Source organism: Phascolarctos cinereus, unplaced genomic scaffold, assembly GCF_003287225.1.
Source record: "Phascolarctos cinereus isolate Bilbo 61053 unplaced genomic scaffold, phaCin_HiC Scaffold_2;HRSCAF=192, whole genome shotgun sequence".
Classification (NCBI taxonomy): domain Eukaryota; kingdom Metazoa; phylum Chordata; class Mammalia; order Diprotodontia; family Phascolarctidae; genus Phascolarctos; species Phascolarctos cinereus.
This window is the reverse complement of record NW_027555625.1, coordinates 172156701-172169663: the sequence shown is the minus strand read 5'-3', so window position 1 is coordinate 172169663 and position 12963 is coordinate 172156701. Positions and strand designations below refer to the sequence as shown.

Below are 12963 nucleotides of genomic sequence, written 5' to 3'. Positions count from 1 at the left end.
CACACCTTCCACTGTGCCTTTTTGAATGCTTACTCCATAACTAACAAACTTCCTCTCATCTTATAGCACTTTCTTTCTTGCTTATTTCATTCTCCGATATTCACTGAGACCTAGTTCTCCCCTGTGTCTTCATTTCCCCTTTCTAGTACTGGCTATACTTTCTTCCATTCATACCTCTAATTCTGGTCACCATGAAGGTGTCTGATTCCTCCTTGCTTTCCAATGCCACTTTCATGTTCTTCCTCTACCACCACTAATCAGTAATCTTGTCATTAAATACAAATTTAGCTCCCAATCCAGATCTTCATAGCTGTTATCCACTGCTGCTATCATTTTGAAAGGGTATAATGCCTGGCTCACAGTCTTCCTCTTTACCCCAACTCTTTTCCTCAAATATCTTAACTTTCCAGTTCCTCATATTAAATACTTACTTCTTACCCTTTTACTGCACCTCAGCTACCAAAAGGAATGGTCATATCTGTGACCTTGCCATCACTCACCAGCTCCACTTTCATTCAATTCAATTCAGTAATTCAATTATTTTATAAGTGCCAATTTGTTAAGTGCCTACTATGCTGCCAGGCACTATGCTAAATACTGGGGATACAAAAAGAGGCAAAAGACAGTTCCTGTCTTCAAGGAGCTTACAATCTAAAGGGGAAGATAACATGTAAAACAATATATACAAAGCAAGTTATGTACAAGATAAACAGAAAATAATGAAGCCCTGGAATTAAGAAGGATTAGAGAAGGGTTCCTGTAGAAGGTGGGATTTTTAGTTGGGACTTAAAGGAAGCCAGGGAGGTCAGCAGTCAGAGTGCTGAAGGGAGAGTGTTCCAGGTATGGAGGACAGCCAGAGAAAATGCCAGGATCTGAGCAATGTTTAAGAATACTGAGTTTACTTTATTTCATCATAATCTTTTATGTTTCCATCTCTTCCTATGTCTTAGGACACATAACCTGCTACACTTTACCCTAACTGGAGCTCTTATCCCAGTACTATCCCGAGCCACCAAGCCTACACTGGCTACATTCTTCACCCTCCCTTCACAGTATTGACCCCCTTGGTATAGTTTAGCTTTATACCATCCTCTGCATTGGGATTTCTTTATCCTATCAGTGATCACATCCTGCCAAAACCCAATCCTGAATTATTCCCACCATTTACCTCCTCCATTTTTACTCAAGTGCTGCTGAAAAGAATTGTAAAAACCACTCAAATTTATAGTAATTCATCTAAATTGGTCATTTACAACAGCATGGCAATCCCACCACATGTCTGTAACGAATTCCCTCTTCCAATTACCACAGCAACTGATCCAAATATTTTTTCTTTCCTCAGGCACCTCATACCCCTCTTGAATCCTCACACTCTCTGATGAATACTCTACCTCATATTACACACACACACACACACACACACACACACACACACACACACACACACCCTAAAACAAAACTAGGGCCATTCACTGAGTTTCCTCTTCTCCCCTCTCCTCACCTCACATCCCTCTGACATTTCCCAGTATTTCTTCTGCTTGCACATCCAACCCATCTAGATGAATACTTAATCCCATTCCTTCTGGCCTTTTCCAGCAGATTGTCACCACTATTTCTTCTCTCTGTAGTCTTAAATCTCTTCCGATCTGTTGGTTCCTTCTCTACTGTTTACAAACATACCCAAGTATCCTACCAAAAAAAAAAGTCCCTGCTCTCAAAGAGCTTACAAAACAATGAGGGAAACTACATGCATAATCACTATATGCAAGATAAATACAGAATTGATGAATAGTAGCCTTAGAATGGATGGCACTAGCAGCTGAGGAGACTGGGAAGGACTTCCCAGAGGAGGTGACACTTCAGCTGAGTCTTAAAGGGAACCAAAGATTTTAAGAGTCGACAACTAGAAAGTAAATCATTACAGGCATGGGGAACACGTTGTGGTTGAGATTCCTATGGGACATCCAGGATGAAATGCCCAACACATAGATGGTGCTGTCATCCTAGTTTCTAATACCTCCACTTCTAAGGTTATCTCCCATCTGCTCTGCATTTATCTTGTATAAATCTATTTCACATATAGATATATCTTATATATGTATATATATATATATATATATGTATACACACACGTTTTGAAATCACTGAAATAGAGTTGTATATATCTCTATCCCTATATCTATATATCTTTTCTTTGAGAATGTATCTTTGAGAATCAAGTGTGTGTGTATATGAATGCATGTATGTGTACGTGTATACATACACACACACACATACACATATGGGTGAGGGAGGGAGAGAGAGAGGTTGGATATGTCTTGCTGATTTCAAGATGGTTCTCAAAGATAAGTAATCATAAAGGATACATACTACTGCTCCAATTATGTATATACCCTTCTTCCTTAAAAATGTCCAATTACATACCAAGGTCATTTCTTTGTAAGCCCTACTCTACCAGCAAGATACCTTTCATGTATAAAGCATGCTGCAAATATCTAACTGCTATATAAATGCTAGCCATTACTATTTCTTGTGGCAGAATATTATTCCATTACATTATGATACCATAATGGATGCTATCATTTGTTTAGACACTTCTCAATTGATGGGCATCCCTTTAAAATACAATTATTTGGTTTTTCTCTTTTAATTCATTTTTTCAGGACCAGGGGGTTTGTTTTGCTTGTAGGTATTGCCTCTTCAATACCAAATTCTCTTACCTGCTCCACCCTCCCCCCCTCCCCGCTCTGCCTCCCTTTTTATTATTTCACTCTTTAATATGGTATGTTTCTAAACTCTGTGTGTTTGATGGTCCTTTGTCAGTTTCATAAGAATGATATTCACCTGATGCCCTCTCATCTCAACCTTTCCTCTATGTTTGAATACTTTTATTTAGATGTTCCAATTATGAGAAATTCCTTTCCCCTCCATCCTGTGCTCTTTCCCCTCTTAAAACCCTAAGACCAGAATCAATCCACCCACAGGTCCTCTGTTTTTCTATCTTAACTCCCTCAAAATCCTTTGAAGACATTAATAGTCTAAAGGGACACATGTTTCATTTCCTTCATTAGAATGCTGGCACTACATAATCATACTATTTCTTTCAATTTCCCTTCCTAGGTTTCTCTGAGCTCTGGTGTTTGAACTTTGAAATTCAAGGTTCTTACTCAGCTCTGGTATTTTCATCAGAAACAGGAAAGTCTTCTACTCCATTAACAATCCATTTTTTCCCAACTGGATAATATTCAAGTTTTCAGAGTATTAATCTTCATAGTATGAATCAATGAAGTATTTATTAAGTGATTACTATGTAAAAAAATACTGTTAAAAGCACTGAGGATATAAATAAAAAGGCAAGACAATTCCTGCTCTCAAAGAGCTCACATTGTATCCACTAAAGGTCCATTTTTTCTCCTGTAGAATTGTGTTTTGTTTTGTTTTGTTTCAGTCATGTCTGACTCTTCATGACTCCATTTGGGATTTTCTTGGCAAAGATACTGGATTGGTTTGTCATTTCCTTCATTTTACAGAGGAATTGAGGCAAACAGGGTAGGTGACTTCAGCAGGATAACACAGCCAGATTTAAACTCAGAAAGATGAGTCTTCCTGACTTCAGGCCCAGCACTCTATCCATTGCACCACCTGCCCCTAGAATTAGAGGGTAACTTTTTCTTGGTTGTAATCCTATATATTTTGCTTTGGGAATATTGTAGTCTAAGATCTCTCATTTAAAGTAGAAGTTGCTTCTTATTCAGGAAGTCATCTTGGCTGGAAGTCCCTTAAATTCTTTTCAACTGGGAAGGATGTTTCTAGTGGCATATCATGGTGCCCTATTTACTTCAACAATTTTATCAATGACTTACATGAAAGCATACTTTATCAAATTCACCTCTAAGCAGAGGCAGATTTTGGCTCAATACAAGAAAAAAGTGTCCAACAAATTAGTTTTATAAAAATAGTGTTGAATACCTCATTCAATTACAGATTTCTCTATCACAAGAGGACTTCAGGCAGATGATGGATGAGTATGTAGAGGGAGGTTTTAAGTCAGGTACAATGACCCTCTGAAATTCCTATCAACTCTGAGATTACATTATTCTCTCCCAATATATTTTATCCTCTGCCATTAATATAGATTCTGAAAATTTGCCACATAAGTTCCCACCAATAGGAAATACTCCTAGGTGATTAGGAGATTAAGCTCAGTCTGGAAGAATCAGATGTGCAACTTTAATGATGGTAAGGTGCCCTGCAAATTCAGCCTAGGTGCACTTTTTTAATATACTTTGGGTCCAAGATTTTGAAATTGCATCCTGTGGCAATACAGCCGTAAGGCCAAGGTTATATGAAACAAAAAGGTAAACAGGAAGAAAAATCCAGAACCCCAAAGCTGAGCAAGTTTACTGGTGCATTACAAAGCTGATCAATTCTTTTTGCTGTCACTGACTTCCCAAAAGATAGGTGATTTGACAAACCTACGTCAACACTGAATGCTATGCAAACTTACAAATGTTATCATAGACTATGAAGTTTGATCCTTACAACAACCCTTGGGGGGAGGTGGTATCACCATCCACATTTGACAGATGAGGGAACGGAACTGAGGCAAACAGAGGTTAATGGGTTTGTCCAGAGTCACACAGCTATTAAGAGAGGCTGGATTTGAACTTTCCTTGTATTTGCCAAGTCCAGGTCCCATACTCTATCCACTGTACCACCTAGCTGCCTCTTAGAACATCTCTTAAATATTATTTTTCAATCCTGAAAAAAATTTACTTTCAATTCCATTAATAAGGATTTTGGAAATAGTTTTGAGAATTTTTAAGTTGCCTTTTTTTAACCAGCTGCATAATACATCTCTTAATTTTTTGTTACAACTGCAAATTCATAAATCAACAAACTACTAAGCAATGTTTTATTCTACTTTTCATAGTCACCTCAGATATGCATACGAAAACATAAGAGAACTTTATGTTTTGAAGAACTAAAAAAAATTTTAGAGAATTAAAAAAAAAACCTTTCACAACTGGTAATATAGATTGGAAAGTTTTAAGTGCTTTCTCCTTTGACTAAGGAGACTGCAAAGAGCAGTCTAAGGAAATCCTGCTCTTCTGCCATTAACCAAAATACATAAAGAAAAGAATTCTTTGTTCCCAAAATTTTTCTTTCACCAGAAAAGAATGATGTACAGAAAAATGCCAATTATAATGTCTTTACATATTTCCAATGAGTATAGTTTTAATCTTTTGTTGGTCTTATCTACCTTTCTTAAAAAAATGATAAATATCTATTTTTTTAACACAAATACATGGGGAATAGTATTTTATATAAAACTAAATGATGTAAGGATAATAGGTTTTTTTGAATGAGACAGGTGATTGGGCTATTCAAGTTACTTTCTGTAGGTCCAACCTTATGGTAGATTGGTAATGTTGTTATGTTGAGTATGGTCTTGAACCAGGAAGTGATGCTAGGAAGGCCATGAAGAGAAGACAGTGTCAAGAGTAGCTCAGAATGCTGGAAAAGCCCTGGGACAAGAAGGGGGCTGGAAGGCAGAAAAAAGTACATTTCCTCTAAAGAGCTCAACATGATTTCAGAAATTCTCTCATTTATTTCTTCCACTAGAGTCCTACCCTATCCAAGGTTCTTGAAAGCTGAGGTAGTGAAACCCAAGCTTTGGCAAGTTGTTAAGTTCTATTGAGCTGGCTCTAGAATTAAACCTAACGTGAACCAGGTCTATCATCTGAGGATCAGCATGGATCAATTTTTCAGAAACTAATTGAAAGAATGGTTACAGAGGAATTAAATTTGGGGTCCATAACAATTCTTTAAAGTTGTATATTACATCTTAGAAGAGTTATGAGCTAGATTGGTAGAATGAGTTCTAAGACTGATAAAACTCTATGTACTTGAAATTCTGAAGTATCTCATGTATTCATAGGGAAGTACTAAAAAAAAAAGAACTAAAGGCAAAAGGAAAAGATTTAAGATGAAAGTAAGCTTGTAAATTATTCATCAGGCATTCCACAGAGCACAATCCACAGAGAACATCCACATTTTATAGATGGGGAGGCCAAGACTCATAGAGAATCAATGTCTTTCCCAAGGCCTGAAAGCAAATCAGTGAAAGCTGAACAAGACACTTAGATCTCACCTCACAGAGTTTTGTCCTACCTAATTTCCAATCCATAGCATTTCCATTTTTCCAAATCAATAAAACACTAAGTTGTATGTCTATTTGGTGATTTTCACTTTTGTCCTCCTCTCCTACCTAGTTTTTCAGACAAAGCAAGCCACCAAATACACATGTGCATCTTTGCATCATCATGTTACTTGTCAGGGATGTTTACCTTCCTTTACGCTTTTTGAATGCCACAATGACTAGAGTGGTCAGGTGGTTTACATTAGAATGTAAGGACGTGTGAAGGGCAATTGTCCATCTCTAGCTCATTGACTCCTATTTCCATGTTCTTAAGATTGATTAGACCATAGTCAGGATTAGACCATGACTAAGGTACCTGTAGAAGACTAAAAAGCCTGGACTAGTCCCAGATGTCTATTCCAAATTTAGCATAGCCCCACTGCCAGAGGAAGCATAATCATTCTTAGATCAAATCCCAGTTAATCTCAAAAGGCTAGGTGAACAGGCTGGGTTTAGGCTACTCAGAAGCCCTAAGCAATGGGGTGACACTCTGTATCCTTGGAGTTTGCTAGAATTTTAGGTATGTCTTTGGCCAGACTTAGATCATCCAGAGTCACATCAGAAAAGATGTATGGGGGAGGGGAAGGAGAGGAGGATGGAAGAGAGAGACAGGGAGTGGGAGAGGGTAGAAGGAAAGAAAGCCAACATTGTAAAAATTACAAGGCAGAAAGTGAGGAGAAGGATATCGGAAAGAGGGAAGACAGGGAGAGAGGCAGAAATAGGAGGAGGGACAGGAAAGGAGATGAGGGAGGAAGAGGGAAACGGGATGGGGTGAGGGCGAGAAATCAGCTATCACCGAATGTAAAAGTCAATTTTAATTAAGTCAGTATTCTATAGTTTCCAAAAGGAAGACTGCCATGTGGAATCTTTCATACAAAAGTAATATATTTTGACTACAGTCTTTGAGATAACTATTAAGTTTTGATGTAGTGATGTTCCAAAATTGTATCTTGCTTTCTTATTTCAGCTTTTTACACATCATTAGAAACTGTAAAAAGAGTGATATTATAAATTCATAAGATTTACACAAAGTACCATAAGTAAAATCAGACATTAAATATCACTACATTAAAGAATCAAGAGTAGCCACAAAGAGATTAAATACTAAATTTATAAGGTATTGCAATACAAATATGCAATAGCATGTCTGCTAAACTTTAGTATAAAAAGATTGCATTTCCATGAAAAAAGCTGCGTAACATAAATACCATTCAACATTTATAGCCAATACAAAAATGTCAAAGCTGCATGATTCACATACATTAGTTACCTTCTACCTCAAACTTTCTTTATAGTAAGTAATCCAATTAAGAGAAAGCTTAGTTTATGTATTTCACATGCTGGTAATAAGCTTAATAATGTTAACAGAGACGTGCTTTCCCCAAAGACCTCCTATTGCTTAGTACCAATCAATCATGTAATAACACATAACACATTGAATAAGTTAATTCTACATTTCAACTTTTCAAAATAAGTTGTGGTTTTCTCAAGTCAATCAAAACACATGAATGAGGTAAAGAGAATGTAACAATAAAATAATTTTACTGTTGGCACAGAAGACAGAGGCAAATATTTTTGAAAACCTTGGCAATGCGGCAGATTGAATAAACTACTCATCTATAATACTGGCAGAAATAACACTCAATATTGTACTGAGATGAAGGATACCAAAGAGAAAAAAAATATTCATTTTAGAACAAAGCACCAACCTACGTCTTTTCCCTCTCTATCCTGATTTGCCTTCTTATGATATAATCATCCATTCAACAAACAAATCATATACTTAGCTTATCTTGCCCAGTCTTGACTATCCTCTATTCCTTTTAGTAACCCCTTCCTCATCACTTAAAATAGTATGTTTTCTCTACTACTCATAAAATGTCAGATACTTAACACTGACTTTATAACACGAAACAACCCACCCTTACTCCCATCCCTTGCAGTTAAGTGGTAGGTTGGAGTATATTCAATTTTGCAGAACACACACAGAAATCCTATAGAAATCAACAAGGTTTCTTTGCTAGCAAATAATTCAGAATTTTTCTTTGAAAGCCAACCCTGTTGAAACTAGAATTTCAAGATAATACAACATTTATTTTTCATTTCTTTACATAATTTAGGTGACCTATAAATAAGATGGTGATCAAATGAACTGGAAATAAACAATGATTGCACTGCAAGGCTTCCATACTTGAATGATATCCACCCTCTGATTTTTCTTTAAAGCTTGAAGTGAGGGTAGGGAAAGGAAGGCTTGTTTCATTTTCAAATAGAGAAATAAGGGGGAAAGTGGTTTATCCATAAACCCGGGTTTAAACTATGAAATTTGAAAAAATACAATAGCAAGATGGTTTGAGGATCCCCAAAGAACTGTTTGTTTTATCCTGTCACCACTTTTAAAGGACTATATTCCCTACTCCAGAAACACAATTACTCTATCACATGCCTATCACATCAAGATGCATTTTACATAATCACAAAAGTCAGATACAACTAAAATGACTGAACAAGAACCATAACACAAATACTTTAGAAACTATAGGATCATAGATATAGAGTGAAAACAGACCTGGATGTTATCTACTCTGGCCTTTCATTTTATAAATGAGTACCATACAGCCCATACAGGTCACATGGGTATTATGTAGAAAAACCAGAATTCAAACCCAAATCCAGGGCCCTTTCTACGGGCCAAATTTATTTCAAATAATTAGAAAGGCTACTGGTATTGGATACACAAAGTAATTGTGAAAATATTATCTCTCTTGAGGAGAGATGAATAATAGTCCTGCCAGAAAAAACACGGGATGGAGTAAAGGTCCAACAGCTTTGAGATTTCTTAAAGCTCTTAAGACTATACAGCTATCTCAAGAACAAAAATACTAAAGCTCCAAAGTGTACCTTTCCCTAGATTTTAAATAACTGGAGTGTAAGGATCAAGTCTGTTTTCTTGGATGTATTAAGTACCTAGTACAACATTAACATTAAATAGATGTAACTGATCTTCAAGATCACTTAATATGAATCAAGTGCATGATACTGTCTGAGCCACTGAAATAATTCAAAGGAACATATATCAATCTTCATAAAAGAACTGAACCTGTGACACATGTACTGTGATGCTCAGTAAATGCCTGCTGCCTAGGATACAAATGCTTAGTCACATAAACATAGATATATAACATTTAACTGCCTTAAATCCTCTTTAAAATGTAAGGAAGCCACTAAAATGTGTTTCCTATTCTTTTGAAAAGTTTCTTTCTATATCTACTCTGCAACAGCAAAACCATGAAATAAACACTCTAAAAACCATGGGACTGTAGAAGCTTAAAATAAACCCTACAACTTCTTGAAATAAATCCTTTCTTTTTATTATCATCTTTCCACCACCCCCTCCCCACACTCTGTCCCCTGGGGGAGGGAGGAAGAGGAGATTAATAATAACAACAACAACAATAAAACTTGACTAACTTTAAAAGATGTAAACTAATCCCAGGATCAGATTTTTTTTTTTTAAATAAAAGCTAGTTTTGTGCGAGTCCTGTAATTCCTCATTCAACCATAAGAGGGCAGAGATTCTCAGAATCCCACACTAATATTCTTGTTCTTAACTCACCCAATGAGAGTGCTATCTGAATAGCCAGATGTATATCTAATTCATTTTTAAAGGTGACAAAATAATTAATGGATTTTATAAAATTCTGCTCCTTTCCTTATTATGCACCCTGGTGCAGCCAAAAAGAAAAAAAAAAGAGGGGATAGGCCCTACCTTGAGAATCTATGCACAACTTGGTTCTGATTTTCTCAATTTTTTCCAAAAAATAAATCAAGTAAAAAGAAAGTCTTTTTTTTTATAAAGAAATTAAACCCCTGGACACTTTTAATAAGTCAAGTATTGAGAGATTTACAAAGACGCATTTCTTTGTAGGATTAAAAAGAGTTGGGGGGGGTGGGAAGAGAAGAAACCATTTCTCTCATTTCCTGCTCTAGATTTTCACTCAATTCTTTCACCAGTCGGTCAGTTCACTAAAAAGGAAACCGTAAGTGGCTTTTTGGTTGTTATGATTACTAAAATAGCTCAGATGGAGCCAGGGAGCTACTCTAGAGATGGAAATAGTACCACATCATACTGCAGTTCTCTGCACATGACTTGCTTGTATTGGCAACACTAAGAGGATTTGCTGGCTTCAAAAAGAAGACTTCTCAATGAAATATTTGAAAGGGGGCTGGGGGAAAAGATTGCCTTTTGGCCAAAAAAAAAAGTTCTCCTCCTGCTAAATGACCACTTCCTTCTAAATCTCTGAAGGTTGCATGTCGTTTTCAGCATTTGCTGGTCAACATTTCATTGCCTGTGGTTTCCGACGATCTAGGCCCCTGAAGTCATAATAAGCTCGGCTGATATCACATTAACTTGGACGCTGCTCCTCTGAACACTCAGGAACTGAAGAGTGCTGGTGTTGTATATAGCAAGCCCAGGCTACGGCCAGTCCCTGTTGTCACAGTGCACTCAGTATATTTTCAAAAGAAACATTGAGAAGGAAAAATGAGAAGGAAAAAATGGAGCATAATGAAGGTGCTTCAGGGAGCGGTGATGAGAGTTAAACCGCCAGACCCACAGCTCCTTTACTAGGATAACATTCAGGGACCTCTCGGTTTCTATCTCAATAAATACCTATGGACTGACTGCATTGTCTGATGTTCTCCATGAGATTAGACAAAAATACTCAAGACCAAATAAGGAAGTGAGACTTCTGCTACAGTTCTTAGGGCACATTTTGTTACTGCTGACATGTGAAGTCAAGTATGCTTTCATCTCATGTGGCTTGGAGCAATGTTCCTGGAGGATATTAAAATGGAATGATGGTCACCTATTACAAACAGAACCCCACAGATTTTCACATCACAAATCTCCAAGCAGAATAATCCAATAAGAATAAAATATTTTTGATTTTGATTGTCATGCCTAAAAGATTCTCATTACTACATGATGGTTACTGCCTTTTAGGACTAGTTGCTTGTTATATATAAGCTTTTCAGAGAGAAGCTGGCTCATGCAAGACAGATTAAGAATTTGGCTTCCACTGTAGACCAGAAGGGCAATTGACACATTTCTTTGGTCCAGTTTGCTGGAAATACCTTCACAAAAAAATTACTGTTCTACATCAGCAGCATGACTTTTGCGCTGCCTCACTGAGCTTTCAGGCTCCACATCAGTCAACTGCTGGTCTGGGACATTCCCTGCATCTTCAGTTGCTGATCCTTCATCCACTGCAGAGTCCTCTTCAGAGGTCTCATCATTTGAATTGCTTCTTTCCTCTTCTCGTTCTGAAAGGTCTTCTTTGTCTTCTTCTCCCTCTGAAAGGTCATCTTTCTCCTCCTCTTCATCTGAAAGGTCTTTCTTTCCTTCTGAAATTCCTAGATCCTCAACTATAAGAGCTTCCTTCTCCTTTTCAATCAGCTCTATAAAGAAAAATAGAAGTAAAAATAGCTTGCACCAAATACCAAATCAGCTTCCAGTCAGCAACCAATCACAAATATTCAATAATTTTTAAAAAGTAGGTTTCTACAATTCTGGAGGGACATTCCAGTTTATATATTAACCAGGTGTTTTGTTTGTCCTTATCCCTAATCTTTACCTGAATTATATTCCACAGACTTCTAACTACTATCAAAGACTTACTATATTTTCTTATGACATTACTCACTCTTATGCTAATCTTAAATATTACAAAAATCATATTTCTATTCTCTTCCTAACATACTTTAAATTCTACAGGACACTCTTATTCTGCCTTAATGAAAATAATTAAGAGACAACACAGGACCATAGACTTAGAACTGGAAAGCATCTGAAAAGTCATCCATTCCAACCCCCTCATTTTTACAGATAAGGAAACTGATGACCAGAAACCTTAAGTGATGTGTCCAAAGTTATGTAAGTAGCAGTGAAGATGGCAAGAAGGTGTGAGATGTGTCAAAAGCCTGAGGCAATGTATGAGATAAAGTAGGTAACCAAAGAGTCAAAGATGACTTTCAAACTTCAAGCCTGGGTGACTAGGATAATGGTAATGTTTTTAAAAGATACAGGGAAATTGAGAGGAGGGAGGCACGAGAAGATATTGAGTAGAGTTTTGAATACATTAGTTTGAGGTGCTCGCAAGACAAGTAGGTGAAGATTTCTGGCAGTCAATTAGAGTTGAGTGATTGGACCTCAAATGACTTATGAGGGAGGCTGCTATTTGTATCCAGAGAAAGAACTGATAAATAGAAGTATGTATAGAATGATTTTATATATATATACATATACATTCATTTGTGTCTAATGATAGCATCTATATGGTGGGGGGAGGAGGGAGAGAAGAATAAAAATAAAAAAGGTATATGATAATTTTATATGTATTTAGAAGGAAAAGCAAGTTGAACACAATAGATTTGCAGTTTCATTTCATGTGCAATCATCTTTTTTTTCTATTCGACTATGTTATGAAAATATTTGTTTTATTTCTTAAGCTCACAATAAAAAATAAATAAATGACTGGATAGATAGATAGATAGATAGATAGATAGATAGATAGATAGACAGATAGATAAATGGAGGATCAGGCTAGGTATAGGTGTCATCTGGGATAACTAGGTAGGGTAGCAGATAGAGTGCTGAACCTGGAATCAGGAAGACCTGAATTCAAATCTGACCTCAGATACTTACTAGTTGTATGACCTGGACTAGTACTTAACTTCTGCTTGCCTCATTTTTCTCCTCT

The 12963-nt window shown here is 36.6% G+C and overlaps 1 protein-coding gene across 1 annotated transcript in view; it reads right to left on the bottom strand.

The window, feature by feature from the left end:
* Positions 1–7295: 7295 nt before the first annotated feature.
* The window catches only part of TMX4 (thioredoxin related transmembrane protein 4), a 95387-nt gene continuing 89719 nt past the window's right edge, over positions 7296–12963 (bottom strand). Inside the window, exon 8 of the mRNA XM_020985649.2 lies at positions 7296–11662. Within this exon, the coding sequence (XP_020841308.1) occupies positions 11352–11662 (311 nt within the window). The 3' untranslated portion in view covers positions 7296–11351. The remainder of the gene's footprint in view (positions 11663–12963) is intronic.